This window comes from Ictalurus furcatus, chromosome 11 (assembly GCF_023375685.1).
Source record: "Ictalurus furcatus strain D&B chromosome 11, Billie_1.0, whole genome shotgun sequence".
In the NCBI taxonomy this organism is placed as follows: domain Eukaryota; kingdom Metazoa; phylum Chordata; class Actinopteri; order Siluriformes; family Ictaluridae; genus Ictalurus; species Ictalurus furcatus.
In genome coordinates, this window is record NC_071265.1 from 17,542,965 (window position 1) to 17,565,023 (window position 22,059).

The 22,059-nt window shown below is 39.7% G+C and overlaps 1 protein-coding gene across 7 annotated transcripts in view; it reads left to right on the forward strand.

Moving 5' to 3' along the window:
- The window catches only part of nav1b (neuron navigator 1b), a 104,968-nt gene that overhangs the window by 28,227 nt on the left and 54,682 nt on the right, over window positions 1–22,059 (forward strand). For 4 of the 7 annotated variants that reach the window (XM_053636533.1, XM_053636532.1, XM_053636531.1 and 1 more), the window contains 2 exons: window positions 12,182–12,284; window positions 14,063–14,419. In XM_053636533.1, the coding sequence (XP_053492508.1) occupies window positions 12,182–12,284; window positions 14,063–14,419 (460 nt within the window). Of the gene's footprint in view, window positions 1–2,594; window positions 3,932–12,181; window positions 12,285–14,062; window positions 14,420–22,059 lie in introns of those variants that run through there. The other 3 variants (XM_053636536.1, XM_053636537.1, XM_053636535.1) reach the window with 2 other exon arrangements.

The window sequence follows — 22,059 nt, forward strand, 5'->3', positions numbered from 1 at the left end:
AATTCCAAAGCACAAGTCCACAGACAGCTCAAAAAGTCATTAACACGTAGAAGCAAAATGGAGGCACAAAACCAAATAAGCAGAAAAAAAGCTGTTCTATTCACTATAGCAGTATCTTAAATCAGGTCTCCAAACAACAACGTGGCACATGAGAATGAGGCACAGAGAAACGCAAAAAAACAAAATAAAAACGAGAACCAGATTAGACTGGAGTGACGTCCACATCTGGACTTCCTGGAACAGTCTATTCAAAACAAACACCAAACACATACAGAAGCACTACGCATAATACCCCCCTCAGAAGAGTTAACACAGTATAAAAATGTTCACAAACAACTCAACCTCACTCACTCCGTCACTCACTTTTAGGAATTGCAAGACTCCAAAAGGTTGCAATGTGAATAGCTGTGCCAGAGCCTTGGTCTCAATGGTGCTTTAACACAACCGGTACTTGACTTCTTAGAGAAGTAACAAAACTGGGTAATCAACCCCACAATCATCCACTTGGACTATAGCACCTGCACCAGTACCATTAACATCCACTTCAAGCTTAAATGGTTTACTGAAGTCTAGAAATTACAGCGGAGGACTGTAACTAATAAAACACTACGGAGCTTTGCGTCAGGCTTTATCCCTCCACCCCACCATGAATTATTTTCCTATAACAGCATGTAGCAAAGTGTTTTATTCCTCCTATACTACAGCAGTTTGCCAAGGATTACAAGTTTTAATGTATTAATGAACATCACATTGTGTTTTTTATCCCTTTATAGTTATTTTTATTGTTGTGGAACAGTCGCGAGACAAATTAGTTAGTGTTATCACTTATAGTACCTAATAGAAAAGACCTATAAAGTCGTTCCCTCAGTAGCTTCTCTTTTTTTCTCTCTCTGGAAGGTAATAAGATTTTTAAAAATGCTGCTTGTCATGTTATAGAGAAACCGGAAAGTACAAGGTCCTTTGTCCTAAAGAGGAACGTACTGACACCCGAGACTAAATGTTATATAAACCTATTTCAACAAAGGAAACAGAATATTAGTCTTTGTTGGTACACAACAAATGTAATGTTTGTTACAAGTCCATCTGCCATAGAAGTCCATGTGAATAAGCTGTTATGCGATAACGTATTACAACAAGCCCATTCATTTCAACCTGTCATTTGATTTACAACAAGCACTACTGTCAAAGAAAATGAATCAACACTTTCTAATCAACCGGTTTCAAGAAATCAACAGCACTGTGGTATAATCAACAATAATGTAATTGCTCAAAAGAAGACAGTGTTTCTTAAGTACAATGTAGTTAGTGTTTGTATTTCATGAATTTCTCATGTATAATCCCAATTAAAAGCATGTTCTATGTACTAATCTTCTAGTAAAGTAAAGTCGATGTATGTGACTGGACACACAGACTGGATCACAAGAACAACTTGCTATGATTATGATCTTTTTTCATATATAATTGTAACTGTATAGTCAATGTTTCACTTGTTTTAAAATAAACTTCAACACTCAATATCCTTTAGCAATTCCATAGTCTCTTTTCCTGTGGTGATCTCTACAGGAAGTTTGCTGTGCACTCAGTGAGGTCATCAGATGTAGCCCATAAAACAAGCAGCCTACTGGTAATGAAGGAAGACAATAGAGGCTATTCTTTTAACTTCCTTTTAGCCCACAGTCACATCAAATGGTTTGCGTGACTTTAGAATTACCCCCACAATCAGCATGGGGTCAACAAAGTATCTATATCTCAGTGGGAGAGCTTTAAGGCTTTTCTTTACACATAGTGCTAACCAGGTCAGTTGCCCCAGGCATTTTGCAGAGTGCTCATTCTCGGTCACGCACGCTAAGAATGATGAGAAACTAGGGCATTCAGAAAAGAAGAGGGAAAAGCTAATATCTACGTTTGAAGTCCTCTGTCGCCATTTTCACGGTGCATTGTGGAGTGCTGGGAATCTACAGTCCTAATGCCTGTTGTGATGTCGGGAGCATGGTTGCTATGGAGACGGCTTTTCCAGCAGAGCATTGTGGAGTACTCCACAGAGATATGTACATGGACTGTCATATACGGTGATCTTAGGGATCATCTCAAAATACCTCATCCATAGCATGTATAGCTGCTGAAAGATGAGGCTAAATGTCAAATGGTACACAAGAATGACTTGTCTTATTTGTAATAGAAATTGATGGGAAACGTTTGTTTTGCTGAGGCTGGATTTGATTGAGCAATATTATGACTTTCTGCTTGATTTGAAGCACAGCAATGTACATTGTTTGATGCAGGGTCAGCCTTTTTGTGCTTTGAGCTTTTGCTTAGCATTTAACAAAAGTGATAATGGAAAACCTGGATTGCTTTGATTGTTAGACCATGTCTTCTCCAACAAGCATAACTGTCCAATTATGTCGACAAAATAACTGACACAAAATCTGAAATCTTGCTTTCTTTATTATTTTCATTTTAGCTGACCTTTTGCTTGTACTTTATATAATCTTAATATGTATAACGCATTACTTATGTGGAAAACATGTGGATATGTAACCAATTGTGAACAACAATGCAGTATATATTCTCTATTTTAAAAATGTATGAAAATTCTATTTACTCATCTAATACAGTAACAGTGAATTTAATGACTGTGCATATCCGGTGGGGGAGGGGATGGAAGAACAAAGGGCTCAGGATAAATTGTGTGGAAACATATTAACTGATGTTCTGTACTAAAGCCGGACGAAAATCAAAGCATGCACTTACTCATCACCCCCTTCTTCTCACACTTTCTGCTTAGAACGAGTGAAACATTGGTAAATGTTACCTAGTAAGAGAGAGGGAAAGAGTGAGGGAGGGGGAGGATGGAAGAGAAGAAAAGGGGGAGGGATTGTTGTTGCGTCTGCCTCTGCTGCTACCCGGTTGCTGTGCATTTCAGCTGTAGTAGGGTCTCGTGAAGGGAGGAGAGAAATGAATGAGAAAGAAAGAGCGCAGAGAAAGAAAGGGAGAGCTAGGGCAGCAGCGAAGCAGCAGGCAAACAGGAAGGCGTAAGGAGGAAAAAGCAAAGAGAGGACAGAATTAGCATTTTCTTCCTGCCTTCTCGGAGAGGGAGGAGGAAAGAAAGCAAGAGCTGAGCCTGTGGATTCTCCTTCTTTTCTTTTATCCTCTCCTCCTTGCTGAAGCTGCTCTAAATGCTCTCCCATAGAGGGAGAGCTTTGGGGGTAGCATAGAAAAGGAGGTTGTCTTGCATACTAGAGCTAGCTAAAGGTACGCGAACATACATCCAGGACGGAAGGCAAAGTTGCAAGCATGGCTGCCAAAAGGGGCAAGTCAGGAGTACCACAGAATGTGGCACGGAGCGAGCTAAAGGTTTACCGTACGGGTAGCACAGAAGGACGCATCCCTGTGCCCACCAACCTACGCAAGCAGAGGTCTCTTACCAACCTAGCTGTTCTAACGGATGCTGAAAAGAAGATGCAGCTCTACGAGCCCAAGTGGTGCGACGACATGGGCAAGGCCAGCACTAGCCACCTGAAGACAGGCAAGCCAAAGCCAATAGGCGGAGGAGGAGGAGGACCTGGTAGTGCCCAGCTATCACGGAACCTGTCCAAGTCAGAACATTCTCTCTTCCAGGCCAAACCCAAACCCTTTACCCCACTTGCTGCTCCTGGTGCCCTCGGAAAGACCCAAAGCCGCATCCCCCGGGGTCCTTATGCGGAAGTAAAGCCTCTTAGCAAAGCTGCAGATGATGGAAAGTCAGACGATGACATCCTTTCCAGCAAGGCAAAGACTGCAGGCAAGAAGACTGCAGCTGGGGTTCAGGGGGACTCTGAGGCCAAAGGCCAAGGTGAGGAAGGTGGTGATAAGCCCTTTTTGAAGGTGGATCCAGAGCTAGTGGTCACAGTTCTTGGAGATCTGGAGCAGTTACTCTTCAGTCAGGTGCTTGGTGAGTACACCACAGTGTGTTTTTTTTTTAAAAAAAGAAAACCTGTTGTAGTGTCTGCAGATCTCCAAGCTTCAACCAAATCTGCTCTCAACACCTAACCTAACCTAACCTAACCTAAATACAACTGGAAAAAATGCCTTCTGTAAGATAGGCACACAGCTTACTGTGGACTAAGTTATGGCATTGCAAGCGTCTTACAGCATTGGAGAATTCTTACACTTGGTTGTTCACGACTGCCCTAAATCATACACTGGGAGAGATACATGGAGAAATAGCAGTGCACTACAGGGCATTGTTCTCTGTGCATTCACAATGTTACAATCTGTTTGTTCTTTAGCTCTTCTGTCTTTCTTGTGGAAAAATGGTAGCTCTAGATGATCACTGTGTGTCATTTCATGATTCTGGGTAGCTGCTTGATGGTGGCATTTGGCACACTGATCTGCTTTCTGTTGTCTGCCCACTGCAGTGCCTGAGTGTATGCATGTGGGTGGGTGGGTGTGTGTATGTATGTGTGTGTGTGTGTGGGTGGGTTGGTGTGTGCTGGGTTTCAGGACTGGTTTTGCTCTACTCTGAGCTGTAATGAGGTAATGGCTGCTATCAGGGAATGGCTGAAGAGAGGGGCTATATTGAATTCATTTTCAGTTTACACTGATGCTCGTCCTTATTTTTCCTCCAAGCCATGTATCCACAGCCATTAATAAATGGTGCAACCTTGTCTGTGATAGCAAGCATGGGAAAGACAGATACTAGTTGGTAATCACCAGTCATCTGGCCATCGAGCCACATTATGCATGTATATCAGTGCATTTTAATTCATTATATTGTGTGCCTCAAGACAAAATTGGCATGCAGTTGTTTGTCCACTGACAATTTGACCTGACTGGTGGTGTCATATTCAACATTGGCGGTAGGAAGATTGTATTAGGTTTGGTTTGGATGCTTTTTTTTCTTCTCCAACATGTGAAAAGGACATATGAAGTGTCAGAAAGGAAAAACGCTTATGTCTACACTAACTAAATGACCAAATATGGGCAGGACAGACAAATAGTCTTTAAAAAAAGGGGGGGGAAAGCCTTCCGTCATTTTGAACGGATATCCGCTGTCAACTCTGTCCATCCTCTAAGCTATTTAAAGGTGCACTAACTTATAATGCAGATGGCAGCAAAAGTAAAGCATCATCCCTCTGACTTCCATATCTTTTACCCATAACAAAAAAAAAAAAAACATTTTAGCGCAAAATCTTGAACATTGTTTTACATAAGACAGGGATGCACAATTTGCTAGAATTACTAGTGTAATTGTGTGATGTTCCTGCTTCCATAGTCCAACTAACCTGATTAAGGTATGCATGAATAAATGACCAAACCATGGTGAGACCATATTAGTGAACTTAACCTAGACAGACCCTTTTCATAACTTTCAAAAACATTACATTACTAATGTTTAGTACTTACTGAATTCAACTGAATAGCATATATCTCCCTAGCATACCTGGCAGTTAGTAACAATCAACAAACACTTTAGGTAAATGTATCGGCAAACATGCTTCTCATACTGTAGCTAGTCTGACACCAAAAAGCTAACTATTCCATTATATATCAATATGGGAGGTAATGTTAGTTAGCTAGCCAGGCAGCTTATGCGGAAATGAATCAATCACATGTGAATCCATGCATTTCATGGCCCTATCATAACCCTATTGGTTAAGATAAACCTTTATATGCAAGTCTAGCACATTTGCTTATTCCCTTATTGCTCATTTCCTTTAGCTAGATATCACATTAATGAATGTTCTAGTTATCTAATGTTAGATGCAAAGGAAGCTATATATTTTGTTGGGCATAATACCAAAACACTTGCCTCAAAGATAATATTAAAGCTAATGTTCACCATGATTACTAAAATAATAATGTTATTGTTATATTTCATTTACTTTTTAAACTAGAACTTATTAGCAGTACATTGTGTGTGACATTGCTGTATTTGTTCTTTTGGTGTCACTACCTTCTGAAATTGTTGTGCTGCTGAGATACTGCATCTTGACTGACCACACCTGTTATATAGTACTTCACGTATACATTTCAAAGACAAACGTTACTTTTGTTACTCCTACATTACTTCTACTCCTCTTACTTCTACTTTACACATGAGGCTGTGTAGGCTTGTGTTCAAAGTTTATTCTGTCCTATCGATTTACCCTCGTCATTTGACATGTCTTTCTATGACAGTTCTGGGGGAAAAAAATCCCCTAGACCAGTGGTTTTCAAAGTGGGGGCCGCGGCCCCCTTGGGGGCCACCAGGGGGCACCTGGGGGGCCTCAACAATTTGGTGTGAAAAATAAATAAATACATAATTTTCTCTTTCTCACGCTCAGACAACCACACACACACACAATCAATTCCTAATCTACTGTAATGTAAAGATGCAAGATGTAATTATTAATTAAAAGGGGGGGGGATATATTCAGAAGTCTGTATTTTTAATGTGTTTTAAAGACATCTTGCAAAAGGGGGGCCTCGGTCAAATGTTAATACCATCTGGGGGGCCTTGCCCTGGAAAAGTTTGGGAACCACTGCCCTAGACTATTAAGAACATATTCTTTAGGTGTTTTCTATAATTTAAAATTGCATTTATACACAGCATCATATGCGTTATGACTTTTTCAAGATATCAATTATTTTAAAAAAGTAAAAATGGATGGTCCCTGTGTAGGAATATAAGGCATCATCAAACAAGAGGTAAAAACATACGTGGTCATAAACATGGACAGTTCATTTCAGGTCTAAAATCTTTAACTTTAATTCTAAAAGAATTACAAAGTATAGCAATATCCTTGAAATCTAAAAAAAATATATGCAGTTTAGGATTAATACATGATGTAGTTGATGCAGGCGATTAAACAAATCATACATTTTGAAAAGTAACTGTTATTTAGAGTTTATTTGGCACAAGAAAAAGAGTTTTGTTTTGTTTTTTTACTTGATTTAGGCTTTTGTGTAGAAAGTTTGCACAAATGCCAGAGACGTGCTGTGCTGAGAATGGCAAATAGTCTCGAGAGCAACAGAAATCAGGATAATGGTTTAATAGTGTCAAGTGATTTGTATGTGATTTACACTATGCTGGAAGACTTACACATTTACAGTGGGGGAAGTATTGAGCGTGTCAACATGTTTTTTATTTCCAATGAGGCTATTCACATGAAATTTTCACCAGACATCAGCATTAACTCAGGAAATCCACACACATAAAGAAATCCAAACATTAAAGTACATAAATGAAGTTATGTGTAATAAAGTGGACTGACACAGAGAAAAAAATACTGAACACGCTAACTCAAATTTATTTAATACTTAGTGGAGAAGCCTTTGTTTGTAATGACAGCTTCAAGACACTTCCTGTATGAAGAAATTAATGGGCCGCAGTATTCAGGTGTGATTTTGGCCCATTCTTCTAAATATGTTGTCTTTAAATCTTGTTCTATTGGATTCGAGTCAGGTGATTGACTGGGCCATTCTAACACCTTGATTTTTTTTCTCTGAAACCAATTGAGAGTTTCCTTTGCTGTATGCATTGGATCGTTGTCCTGCTGGAAGGTCCACCCACATCTCATCTTCATCATCCTGGTGGATGGCAGGAGATTCTTCTAAAGAATCTTCTGGTAAAGGGCTCCATGCTTTGTTCCTTCCTTTATATGAAGTCTGCCAGTACCATGCGATGAAAAACACACCATGATGCTTCCACCTCCAAACTTCCCTGTTGGTATAGTGTTTTAAGGGTGATGTGCAGTGCCATTTCTTCTCCAAACATGGTGTGTAGTATAACAGCCAAAAAGTCCCATTTTGCTCTCGTCTGACCAGACTACCCTACCAAAATGAGTTGTAGCAAACTTTAAATGAGCTTCGACATGCTTTTTTTTTTAGTAATGGAGTCTTGTGGGCTGAGCGTGCATAGAGACCATGGCGGTGGAGTGCATTGCCTATTGTTTTTTCTGTGACAATGGTATCTGCTGCGCCAAGTGTTTCTGGAGCTCTTTCTGAGTGGTCCTTGGCTCTTGGGCTACTCTTCTGACTATTCTTTGACTCCCTGGTCAGAAGTCTTGCGAGGAGCTCCTGTGCGTGGCCAGTTGATGATGGAGTGATGTTGCTTCCACTTGCAGATAATGGCCCCAATGGTGCTTACTGGAAGATTCAGAAGTTTTGAAATATGTCTGTACCCATCATGAGCTGTTTCTTGTGAAACACCTTGGTAACGAAAAGCCTTTTTATATACCATCAATTTACTAAACCAGCTGATATTAATATGCACAGATAGGAGGTATAATTACTTACAGATTTCAGCTGGTTCCTTGCCTTACCTTGCCTTGGAGAACTGCTTTTTCTTAGCGTGTTCAATACATGTTCAGTTCATTCCACTTTATTACACATAACTTTATTTATGGACTTTAATGTTGTGAATTCTTTATATTTCCGGATTTCTTGAGTTAATACCGATGTCTGGTGAAAATTTCATGTGAATAGCCTCATTGGAAATATATTTACTGAAAAAAAATGTTGATGCGTTCAATACTTAGTTCCCCCACTCTATGCCTTGGTTTTCTGTCTTGGATCTTCGAAGTTGTTTGCTGGGAAGCTCATTTTCACGGCATCTTACTTAAACGACTTGCTGGCTAATGACAGCAAACTTTCCCCCGGATTCAACATATTGACTCAGGCAAAATAGGGCTCCTCAATCAACAGTCTACATAAAGGGCTATTGCACCATCCAGTTAGATTTTCAAGAAAAGTGTTACATATTGACCGAGCCTCAGTGATGGGAACACCCAACAAATGCAGTCCAAGTCAAAAGTTTAGTGGTTTGATAATATAGCCCATCAGTTGTTGAACAGTATTTATCAGTATTTATGTCAGTAATAAACCACAAGAGGCTGAAGACTGAAGTTCAGTAGTATTGTACATCACTTGTCTTCCATAATGTATGCGACTCTTCAAGGCGTATCATTTCATCCATGCATTTCAGGATTCTGTGCCACATACTCCAGCATAATGGACTTCCTTATGGACTTCTTCACTTGTAATCTTTCTCAATCATGCCAACAGAAACAGCCTACTTACTCTTGTATGACGACCATATTGCGATAGAGAATAAAACATTTTCTCTGTGCATGCAGCTGCTCTGTAACAGCGTAGTACAGCTGGACTGGGCTCTAGGCCCATGCAAAAACTCTGACTGAAATATCTGTAGCAGGACAATGGGTTGAATTGAGAAGCAGACACAAGAGACAGAAACTTAAGAGCCTGTGGATACAGTTGGCTCCTTGTGCTTGGCTGTGGTGCACTGTACACAACAGACTTCAGTTGAGTTGTCAGCATAAAATCACAGGATGGTAAAAAAGGATGGTCAGAAGCTTTAAAAATAAATAAATAAATAAATAAATAAAAGCCAGAAAGACGTGTAGCCAAGTCTAGAAGGCACAATGTGTCTTTGGTATTGCATTTCTTACAAAAGGGGAAATTAACATGCTGAGCATAAAGATTGTGTTTTGGTAGAATACACAATGAGGAACCTCACTGTGTTTCTAACATATGACCCCAGCTTGAGGAGAGTTAAAAAGGAGCAAGGACACTGCAGTACACCCAGGGCATAGAAGAGGATACTGTATGAGAAACATAATAAAACAGCAGCTATGATTTTGGGATGGTTACATAAATACACAGCTAATCAGGAGCCAGAAAGCAGCTGCAGTAGTTTTACTGTTTTACACTGTCACTGTCTGTGTGAGTGACCTACTTCTACCACCTAGGAAGTAAATGTGTCGGTCTGGACTCGGTGACCTTATAATTTAATTTCTGGACCATATGTTCATCAAACTAAGCTGTATAACAGCATACTGTGAATGGAAGCTTTTTTACAAACTTGGGGCTGCATATAGCATTCGATTTATACAGAAACATGAGTGTACTTTGATAGCCCTTCAGTTTCTCGTCCATTTTCATGCCCCATTTAGATTTGTTGGCCATTGGTGTGTTACGTAATACTGAACTCATTTATATAATATATGCTCTGATTTATTTACAGAGTGATTGTACAGTGTAACTAACATGGGAGATCAATTACATGCCTGCTATTTCTCTCCTGATCACTGTTTAATTGATAAACTAGGCTGATCCTGTACTTAATTTACTATTTATACAACTGCAGTCCCTTGAGTGACTGCTAATTAGGACACTTGTTAATTCATTGGCTCCCATGGGAATGGTGTATGATTGACAAGAGATATTCAATTCTGCCATAACCCTTGTACTGTCGTGGAGTCTCTCTCTCCAGCTCAATACAGCCATTAATAATGTCAGAGCAGACATCATGCCTAACTGCACCATGGGATTGATTGGTCATACTGATGACATGCTGATCACCCATAGAGGCCAGGTGAACAAGTTGCAAACAGAAAGTGGTTCGTGCGAGACGCATGTTTAGTTTATAAATTGTTGCATTTATTTTCTAAATGGAAATGATGCAGTGACGTACTGTAGCCCTCTCTGCCTCTGCTAATTTGATTACGCCTCACTGTCCTCGCACCTTTACAGGGTTCATGCTGAGGAGACGGTTTTAAAAGAGGACACATGATTGGTGGACTGACAGCAGCCATTTATTTTTAAGTTGAACTGGTTTTTAACTGGATTTCATTTCCAGTAGAGTGAGATTATTTTTAACCATCTGCATTATTATATTACTGTTGCATTTTTCTGTGGGAGTGAAGGCCTAATTATCTGGCTCCTCCAGCTCATTTCATGTGAATGGGTATATGGGCAAGACAGCGTTCAGATCCAAAGCATGACATTTAGGAAATGGCAGGAAGTGTGCTCATGTGTTATTTAGCACTAGTACTGTAGGGACAATCACTGCAGTCAAATTAGCTCACTTTGCTGTTAACCTATTTAGGAAATCTAGCTAATGAAAATACATTTTTCTACCCTTGTTATGCTCAAATCACCTGGTTCTGGTCAATTGATTAAGTATTAGGCTACACATTTAGGGCTGTGTGATTCTGACCTTGAGCTTAAGTCATTTTTGTGTGTGTGACATTGACTCGAGTGAGTAGTCCAGCATGTCAGATTGATGTAACAATGATAAGTCACTCTGATTCATTATCACTCATTCGTGTTGGTCACTCATTTGTGTTTTGGGCTGCAAATATGCCCAAAAAACGATGGAATGTCATTAAAGGACAATATTAAGCACATAAATATAACACTGTTGATTAGTTAATCATTTTGTCCCTGTGAAGTGCATGGAATTTTTTTATTCTCCAGGAAGATAGAGAATGCATCTCAATTGGGGACCAACTTTTATAAGAATGCACTTCAAGAATCCACTTGAACTAATTGATCTGTAAACATAGCAGATGAAGACTTAGTCAGTATGTCCTTGGGTATGTTTTTTTTACAAGGAGAGCACAAAGAATTACAAAAACATTGGCATGTTTTTATTAATTTGAGAAATCAAAATAGCTAATTAAATGATTAGATATGCAGTATGATCTTGTTTTAGCATGGTGCGGCTACATTAATGTTTGCACACAATTGAAAAATAAAATAAATTTTTTTTTTCATTACACGTTTTTCTACAGCGTGTTTCTCCCCTACCTAAGCTTCATGCTTTGTGTCAATGTATGTCCTGCTCACTGTGGGGGAAAAAGGGATGTGCTGGATCAAGAGCTATTTTAAAACCTACCAAATAATGAGGGTGGAAGCCAGATTGTTAAATTAAGGCAAATTTGATTTATGTGATCATTACAGTTCATTTCCATGAACCGGGCTTTTGTCTGCTTTTTTTTGTGCTTGTGTTTAAAAGCTGTGGTCTGGGTGCTATTGAAAAGCCCTGTATCAGACATTTCTAAGCATGATTAATATAATTTGAATAATCTGATTGGGCAGCCCCAAATATTAATCTAAGTACCTGCATAAAATGACTCTAGATATGCTTAAATATTGAATTTAACTTGCAAACTCTGCATACAGCCCAGATACGAACGTGTTAATAGGAAATACTTGTGTGTGTTTGCGGTCCAAGTTTCCCAAGAGGTGATACTGCTAAGTTTATGCCTGCAGGACTAATATAGTAGTTTATAGTAGAGAAAAGTAAATGTTTCTCAACCAGATGTTTACATGTTGTAAGAATGCATATTGTCATATTTGTGGTTGATGTGTCAGGTGAAAGTGACTCGTTCTGAACTGTTGGTGTCATTGGCAGATCGAGAGTCTCAGAGGAAGCGTACCGTTCAGAATGTTCTGGATCTCCGGCAGAACCTGGAAGACACCATGTCCAGTCTGCGAGGGACCCAACTCAGCCATGGGTAAGACACACACACTTACATATTCACACACATGCAGGATATTTCATATTTACAGACCAACTAATTGGGCTTCAGAAACCATTTACTGTGCAAAGCAGACTGTGTACAAAAACAAGGACCCAGTCATACACGCACACACACACACACTTGCTTTTGGGAAAGTTGCCACTTTTGCTGTCCAAACACCTGGCCTCAATTCTTCACAAATACAAAAACGTTTGTACAGCTTTCACTGTCAATAAATGTCAGACCCCCTTTTAAACCCACATACTATCTGTTCACCTCATATCTCTGAGTCTTGAGTCTTTTAAGAGAAGACCGAGTCCACTAAACACTGTATTTATATCAAAGGGGAGGGTGCTCTGGATATAATGGACTTAGCAATATCTCTGTCCACAGCGTTTTGATCTCTTCAGCAGACCACGCCCCCTCCCCATCTGATCCTAAGAGAACGCTCAATATTTTAGAATCCTGTAGCTACACATCATATCCCGCTACAGACCTTTATAGCATCTGTTTTAAAATCCAGTTAGCTGATATCTGAGCTGATGTGATATGTTGTGTTATTTTGAGCAACCAACATCCAAGAAACATTTTCTGTGTTTTACATGAACACAAGAGTAAAAACCACACAATTTCAACAAAGAAACATCCTGTGTTAAATATATATTATATATATTAATATAATATATAATCACACCTGGAAAAAAAAAAGTCTGTTCCTGCAGTGTACTATTACAGACATGTAAAAATACTGATTCTTTTTAGCTTATTTGTGTTCTTGACAGTGTCTTGGTCAACTAACTATTTGCTCCAAAAAAGGCAAATATGTTACTAAAAGTTATAAGCTTATCTAGGTATCTAATGTGACATGGACTAAAATGATTGTAATATGAAATATAAAATGATTCTATGATTATAATGTTTCAAATTTATGAAATGATTTCTGAGCATTGAAAGCATTATATTTTTTGTTGGAGAAATCCTTTTTAGTATTGTTTCATAAAATGCTTCATTTGAGTGAATTACAGAATTATTGACTTAAGAGCATGTAGTTGAGCACTACCCACTTTTGCAGCTCAATAATCTCCACTTAGTCATCTCAGGGCATGTAATGGAGTGCCCAGAATTTCTACCCACCCATACACGTCTATCCAGATTTTCCAGGTTTTCAATTCACATCCTGAATTAAGTAAAGTGAACTCGCCCCAGCTTTTCTCAGTCCAATTGTTGCAGGACTGACAGACTGACATGCACGCCATTGTAAATCACTCATCAAATGTCACATTAGAACAAAGTTATTCTCTGAGCAAAAATGTTGCTTAATTTATTATAATTACATTGCTGAGCCACTTATCTTGAGTGTCATATGGCATGTCAGTCCATCCCTCTTTTTAATCTGTCTCATCTGTGATTTCTCTAGTGGGAATCTGAGTAAAAACAACTTTGTTCAAAGCCCTAGAGGAAACTTTTATAGTGTTTATTTGGACAGTCACATTAGGTTATACAACCTCCACCCTGAGTGGAAAAGCCTCAGCAACGGCCAGATTCTGCATGCACACCTTCATGCAGATTTTCTATGACTGTTTCTGTGCTACGTCTTCTTCTATTTCATTTCAAAGTATCATTGATTAATGCTTTGTTGAGAATATTGAATGGCATCCTCAGTGATTACCTATTAAGTGACAAATTTCTATGTTTGCAAAACTATCATTAATATACGCAACATTGCACCAACCTAATCCAAACTCTTAAAATGTCTTCTCATTTTCTCTCAGTTGCCTGGACAGTAGCATGTGCTATGACAGTGATGACACCAATGCCCGTAGTGTCTCCAGCCTCTCCAACCGCTCCTCTCCACTGTCCTGGCGTCATGGCCAAGCCAGCCCCCGTCTGCAGGCTGGCGATGCCCCCTCTTCCACTGGTTACCCACTGGGTTCAAAAGCATCCCAGTACACCTCTCATACCATGCCTGCCCGCTGCTCGAGCCGCCTCAGCAACACCTCCCACATTGAGCTCATCGAGAACCTGGACACAGGAGATGGCGACCTCAAATCTGGCTACCTGAGCGATTCTGACCTAATGAGCAAGAGTCTGAATGAGGATGATGATGATGACGATAATCTTGCCAACGGGTAAGGTCTTACACCTGTCCTAGAATGATAGTGATAGGTAGGCTCTAGTTGGGGTATTAGGGGTATGTGTGGCTACAAACCGGAAGGCTTTTTTTTAAAACACCTAAAATTGAAGCACCTGTCACAATTGGCATGCCTGAAAGGAAGGTTTTATGTGAAAATAATATCTCCACAGAACATGGCAAAGTTACACTTCAGCCAAAATGTAAAAAATAGTAACCCAGCAGTCTCCAAAGCAACAGACTGTTCAAGATAAACTTTTTTTGAAGGGCCAGTAAATTCTAAAAGACCGTAACCAGTAGTTGGTTATACACTGTCTCACTAGTTAAAGCAAAAAGAAAACACAGATTAATGTTACAGATAGCTCCTGCTAGAAAGCCTTCAGATCATGAACTTCGGATCATCATTACAACGGAGGGTGTGTGTTCCTCAAGCAACAGAAGGTACTTGTCAGATGGAATGTTCTTTTTTAGTGTATTATTTCTCAGTGATACGCAGCTATATTTATACACAGTAAACACAGACAGACAGATAGATAGCTGCTTTGTTGTAGCAGTCACACAAAGCACAGTGCATACACGAAGAATAAGAGTGTAAGAGTAAAAAAAAGTATGGATAACTGAATGAAAGCGCTAATATTGTAATTGTGTTGCTTGATATTTTGTGGCATTGCAGTTGCCCAAATTCACTTTGTTGTGCAGCCTGACTGCTGTAGTTCTAGGCCATTGTGTTTGGATCAGCCCATTGTAGAAAATACTTCTCAAAGTATGCTGTGAAAGTGGTGGGTAACATGCTCATCAGTTTGGACACCATTGTCTACTGTCCTTAGCACCACCACTTCCAGGGGGTCTAGATTTGAACCAAAGACAGAATCTGCCCTCTTGATAAGTTGATTCTTCCCATTGTCTACATGTTCACCCAGATACTTGTCAGACAGGATTAGGAGGGGTTCTTTTCAGTCAGAAATTGACCAATAGGTCTTTGGGCTTAGTCATCTGTATAGGGTTCTATCCTCACACAAAGCCATTCACAAAGCTGCCAAACAAGATCCATAATGTGTCTTCTGTAAATCCTCTACACACCCAACCATAGCAGAATCATTTAAGAACTCTGATCTGAGAAGTCACGTCAAGGCAAGTTACTTTATTGTCGTGTGTAGTTAAATTCTTACTGTCCTGTCATTCAACAAGACCACACAAAGATATATTTGCAGCCCAAAGACAATACAACATCCGTCCAAAATTCAACCACAATACACAAAAACACAAAAACACATTTCCATACAGCATTCACAAGAGAAATGTATTGTAAGAACTTAATGGGCAGAGTAAAAAACATGAATAATGTTAAGAACAAGTGAAATGACACCAAGTTGTACTTGAAGACAGAGCTGAGGGTAAACAGGAAATGGGAAGTGACCATCCTCTGGGGCTCTATTTTGTTGGGCAATACCTTTTCAGACTTATAGTTCCTTTGCTTTACAAATTGTGGTCTGCTAGCCAGGAAGTCTGTGATCCATGAGATGAGATCATAAGGACACACACCTGCAATTCATCCAGTTTCCTTCCTTGCAGTGGTGACTGGATTGTGTTAAAAGCACTAGAGAAGTAAAAAAAAAAATCCTCACAGTACTGCTAGTTTTATCCAAGTAAGAGTAAGCCATCTGCATGATGTAAATAATTACTCAGCCATCATGGGGGTGATATGCCAGCCGAAAGGGGTTCCAAGATTCATGAACAAGAGTCTGGAGTGGACCAAGACCAGACTCTTGCGTGCCTTCATGATATGAGATTTCAGTGTTACTGGCCTATAATCATTGAGGCCCCTAAATGTACTACTCTTAGGTATTGAGTCTATGCACAGTGTTTTCCATAACTGAAGCACTGAGCCATCCACAAACAGTTGTCACTGCTGCTGATGAATAGGCATCAGTAATCCTGTTGATGGCTATTAATGTGTACTCTGTACAGTGTGAGGAAGTGGGTAGTTGAGAGGTTAAGTGTGACAAACAGCTGGTGGCCTGGGAGATGGGTGATGAAATGCTGATGGCTTTTCAAATGGCAGATAGTCCTGAGGCAGACCTGTTTTCACTTATTGACTATCTCCATGTTCCTATTGGCCTTTTCTTGTTATTCAAACCTTCAGATTGTTCATAATCCAGGGATGGAAAAGTGTACTTGGTGGGGGAATAGTGTTATCCACACAGACCTACAGTCCGCTAAACTATTTATACTGTCCTTATGTGACTTTTATCTCAGTTGGTTTCCTCCAGAGCTTCACTCAGAGCCTTAGTGGCTTCATTTGACCATTGTGTCACTGTCCTTGTGATTATAGGATGTTGTTGGAAAATAAGCCTGTACAAAGACATAAACAGAACTCGGATATGGTCTAATCTGCCATGTGTTGGCTGGACTTTGAAGCTGTAAGCATACCTCATCTTAGCATGCAGCAAGTCTTATGTTTTATTCTGCCTGGTTGAGCAGCTAAGAAACTAATGGAATCTAGGTAAAATGTTGGAGAAAGAAATTTTCCTATATTATGAACCAAGGTGGGGTTTAAATGTCCTCTTTGTCGTTTTTAGTTCAGCATCAGCCCTACTTTCAGAGTGTCTACATTTCAGTTCTTCAGGAATTAGGCCCTTCTCTCTGGGGTACAGAGCTGGAAGGGCTAGAGATACTGTCATATGTTATCGCAGAATAGTACTATGCTTGTAATGATCTACAGCACTTGCCTTTGGTTCATGCCTGCAGCGAAATCACAGCCTTGATGTTATTTCCGCACTACCTCTTGTGTTCTATTGTCAAGTCAGGTTTACTGTCAAATGTAATCAGGATGCAGAGTATAAAAAAAACAATGAAATTCATGTGCTACAGTAACATGCAGGTAACATAAAGTGGTAAGCTAATGATATTAGTCAGTTTCACTTACTAAGTAAGGGCTTTTGTTTTAAATTCATAATCAACATGCTGAAAGGCCATGGTGCTGTGGCACGCTTGTAGTTTTTAGGTCTTGCTTACTTTGAATGCTCTTTCATTGCTTCATCATTTACCATTCTCTGTGAATTGGGTGATTTCTTCTGTGATGCAATACTGCCTTTTCACTACTACTGACAAACGATAGTGCCATCCAGAATTATTTGGACTCTTGATGAAATTGAGAAAAAAATAATATATAAAAGAGTAACATGCATTTTATATGCATAAGTGCAGACCATTTATATTTTGAGCTCAAACTGGGAAATTCATTCATCTTCAGTAACATCTTTACCAAAACCTGAACCACCACAATATTTTATAGTTGGTATCAGATGCTTTTTCTTGTATGAAGTCTCTTTTTGTGGCCCAACATGTTCACAATGCACATGACCAAAAAGTGATTTAGTCTGATTTGACCACAACACACAATTATAGCTGTACTTCTATTGACACTTGCTGAAGTTCAGGGGCTGCATTTTGTGAGATGTCCTCAGGAAGGGCTTCTTTCTTCAAACACTACCAAAGCATTTGTTGTTATGAATTTGACACTTGAAACTTACGTTTTCTCATTGCGAACAAAATGTAAATGCAGTACAGCTTCCAGTAGAGGACATATTCCAGCCATCATATCCATTGTGTGCAGTGGAAAGACGACATCATACGCTGTCTTTTGGGACACTGTTTTTTTATTCTTATTCAGGTAGTGAGAAATGAAGATAAAAGAAACGAAGATAAAATTATATATTATAACAAATGGCCATTATATTTTCCACATAAATAATAGCATATGTGAAATATATTAATTATGATGTACAGTATCTCACAAAAGTGAGTACACCCCTATGGTATGGTCTTGGCCACCATGCTGCAGCTCAAGGTCAGGGTCTTGGCAATCTTCTTAATACCTAGGCCATCTTTATGTAGAGCAACAATTCTTTTTTTCAGATCCTCAGAGAGATCTTTGCCATGAGGTGCCATGTTGAACTTCCAGTGACCAGTATAAGCGAGTGTGAGAGCGATGACACCAAATTTAACACACCTGCTCCCCATTCACACCTGAGACCTTGTAACACTAACAAGTCACATGACACCGGGGAGGGAAATTGACTAATTGAGCCCAATTTGGACATTTTCACTTAGGGGTGTACTCACTTTTGTTGCCAGCAGTTTAGACATTAATGGCTGTGTGTTGAGTTATTTTGAGGGGACAGCAGATTTACACTATTACACAAGCTGTACACTCACTACTTTACATTGTAGCAAAGTGTCATTTCTTCAGTGTTGTCACATGAAAAGATAGAATCAAATATTTACAGAAATATGAGGAGTGTACTCACTTTTGTGAGATACTGTATGTTGTGGAGATAGAAAGACGATGGACATAAAATACTACATGGTAATGAAGATATTAAATGTTATTATGCCAAAATAGCCCTGTAATGTTGAGTTTGCTTTTTACTATAATACATTGTTCTCCGTTCGATATACAACCCCAATTCCGAAAAAGTTGGGACAGTATGGAAAATGCTAATAAAAACAAAGATGAGTGATTTGTAAATGTACTTTGACTTGTATTTAAACAAAAAATGTATAAAGACAAGGAATTTGATGTTTTACCCAATCAACTGCATAGTTTTTTGAAGGTAAACGTTTATTTTGAAATTGATGCATGCAACATGTTCCAAAAAAGTTGGAACAGGGGCAATTTAGGACTAATAACGATGTGACAAGTTGAAATAAGAAGGTGATGTGAAACAGGTGAGGCAATCGTCTAATCGCAGTATATAAGGAGCCTCCAAAAAAAGGCCTAGTCCTTCAAGAGCAAGGATGGGTTGAGGCTCGCCAATCTGCCAACAGACGAGTCAGCAAATAATCCAAGATTTTGAGAACAACATTCCCCAATGACAAATCGGTAGGATTTGGGGCATTTCACCTTCTATAGTGCACAATATAATTAAAAGATTCAAGGAATCCAGTCAAATCTCGGTGCATAAAGGGCAAGGCCAAAAACCACTTCTGAATGTGCGTGATCTCCGATCCCTCAGACGTCACTGTCTTAAAAACCATCATGAGTCTGTAATGGAGATCCTGACATGGGCTTGGGAATACTTTGGTAAACCTTTGTCAGTCAACACCATTTGCTGCTGCATCCACAGATGCAAGGTAACGCTTTACTATGCAAAGCAGAAGCCATACATCAACACTGTGCAGAAGCGCCGCCGACTTCTCTGGGCTCTTTCTCATCTGAGATGGACAGTAGCACAGTGGAATAGTGTTTTGTGGTCCGACGAGTAGACATTTCAAATAGTTTTTGGACAAAACAGTCGTCGTGTTCTCTAGGCCAAAGAGGAAAAGGATCATCCAAGCTGTTATCAGCGTCAGGTCCAAAAGCCAGCGTCTGTCATGGTATGGGGGTGTGTCAGTGCCTATGGCATGGGTAACTTGCACATCTGTGAGGGCATCATTAATGCAGAAAGATCTGTACACATCTTGGAGCAGCATATGCTGCCATCCAGAGCATGACAACGCCAAACCACATTCTGCCCAGATTACAAACCCATGGTTGCGTAAGCAGAGAGTGCGGGTGCTAGCATGGCCTGCCTGCTGTACCGACCTGTCTTCGATTAAGAATGTGTGGCACATTATGAAGCTCAAAATAAGGCAACGAAGGCCCTGTACAGCTGTGCAGCTGAAGAAATGCATAATGGATGAATGGGGGGAAATTCCACTTGCCCACACGCTTAATAAGTGTTATTAAAAGAAAAGATGACGATACACAGTGGTAAACAGTCGACTGTCCCAACTTTTTTGGAGTGTGTTGCAGTCATCAGATTTGAAATGAGTGTATATTTTCAAAAACAAAATAAATTTACAAAGTAAAACATAAAATAATATATTAACAATGTATTTTCAATATAGTACAGGGTGAATTTAATTTTTCAAATGACTCTTTTTGGTTTTGCATTTTCCATACTGTCCCAACTTTTTCGGAATTGGGGTTGTAGTTCAATAAACTAGTGGTGTTTAGCTGAAAGAGGAACACAAGCCTTGTAGTGGTGCTTTTAGCTGAATGTTAGTGCACTAGACATCAAAGTGCAGTGTATCACAGGAAGAATACTAATCAGCCTCATTAGCACAGAGACTTGCACCAATGATGATGCTGACGATGTTAATGATTATGATGACTGCTAAGAGAATGCAACCTGGAGTTAGAGAACAGTGCCTGGACATCACATCCACTAATATCAAAATCCAACAATATGTTCTATGCTTTTTAATAAAGCCTTAAAATAATTTTTAAAGTGTTTACTGACACACAGAAGAATGTAAGGACTATGGTAAATGATCTGCATTTATACAGCACTTTTTTAACCTTAGCGATTCTACAAAGCCCTTTACACTGCTTCTCATTCACCCTTTCACACCCGCACACCAATGGTAGCAGAGCTGCCATATAAGGAGCTAGCTTGCCATCGGGAGCAACTTGGGGTTCAATGTCTTGCCCAAGGACATTTCGGCATGTGGAGTCATGTGGGCCAGGAATCGAACCGCTAACCTTACAATTAGTGGACAACCCGCTACCACCTGAGCCACAGCTGCCCAACACCCACAACTATGGGTGTTGTGACATCATTTGAAGCAAGAAATATGCTGAATGATTTTTGCATTAATATGCTTGTTCGTTAGGTTTCATAATGATAGTCTTGGCATTCCAGCTGCTTCAGTACTGTCTATTACAGGGAGTACTAAGAGAGTTGTAAATGGGTGAGGGATGGGGGTCTGAATTATTCAGGGTGCTAAGCACTAAACAGGGGCCTTAGAAGATGTGTGTTAAGTTAGAGACTGGAGTGTCAGGTTCCTGTGTAAACTGCCCAGGATTTGTTTACTACCTTCATGGTGCCCTGTAAGTGGTAGCTTACAAGTTGTAATAACGTCAAACATGGACGCCTCCACGAAAGTGTGTCTTTTGTTTGCGCTGTCCAAGCACATAAAGCATGTTTAAAAGCTATTTTAACCTCACGTTTACAGTTACAGGCCTGAGTGGCTATTGGTACTATTCTACTATAGTGAACTGCAAACATTCATGCAACATTTTGGACTGAAATTGCAGCACAGCAACAACAGGGAACAAACACGAGTAGCGTACCAACAACCTAGCCAGAGGACAATAGCAAGTAGCTTAGCAACAAGTGAACTGGCTAATGGTAGTGATAACTCTAATGTTGGTGATTACTTTCTCAAAACAGCTATTAGTATGGTCAGTGCTATAGATTTAACGAAGTACTGTGTCTGCATATTGATCTTAAAAGGCACTTTACACTGTTCAGTGTGCACAGCCATGGTGATTTGACATCACTCATGTGTCTTAAAGCAGAGCCTATTGGAGTAGTGTCAGGTTTCTGGGTAATCTGCCTGAGATGTTTAGCCTTACCCTGGGTGGTACTGCAGCAGGTTTGATAGTACCTGCACCCTAAAGATATACAGCTCATCAATAGCACCATCAAGAGCGTCTACTCAGTAGTTATTCGTGCAAAATAAGGTCTAACAAGCCACTTAGCCATATCATTTTATGGCCTAGACTCTCCCTTGCTTCAGTGGATAATCTCACCTCACCTGCATACTAAGAATTGTACTGCTATAATCAAAAAGACTGTCTTGTGCTCA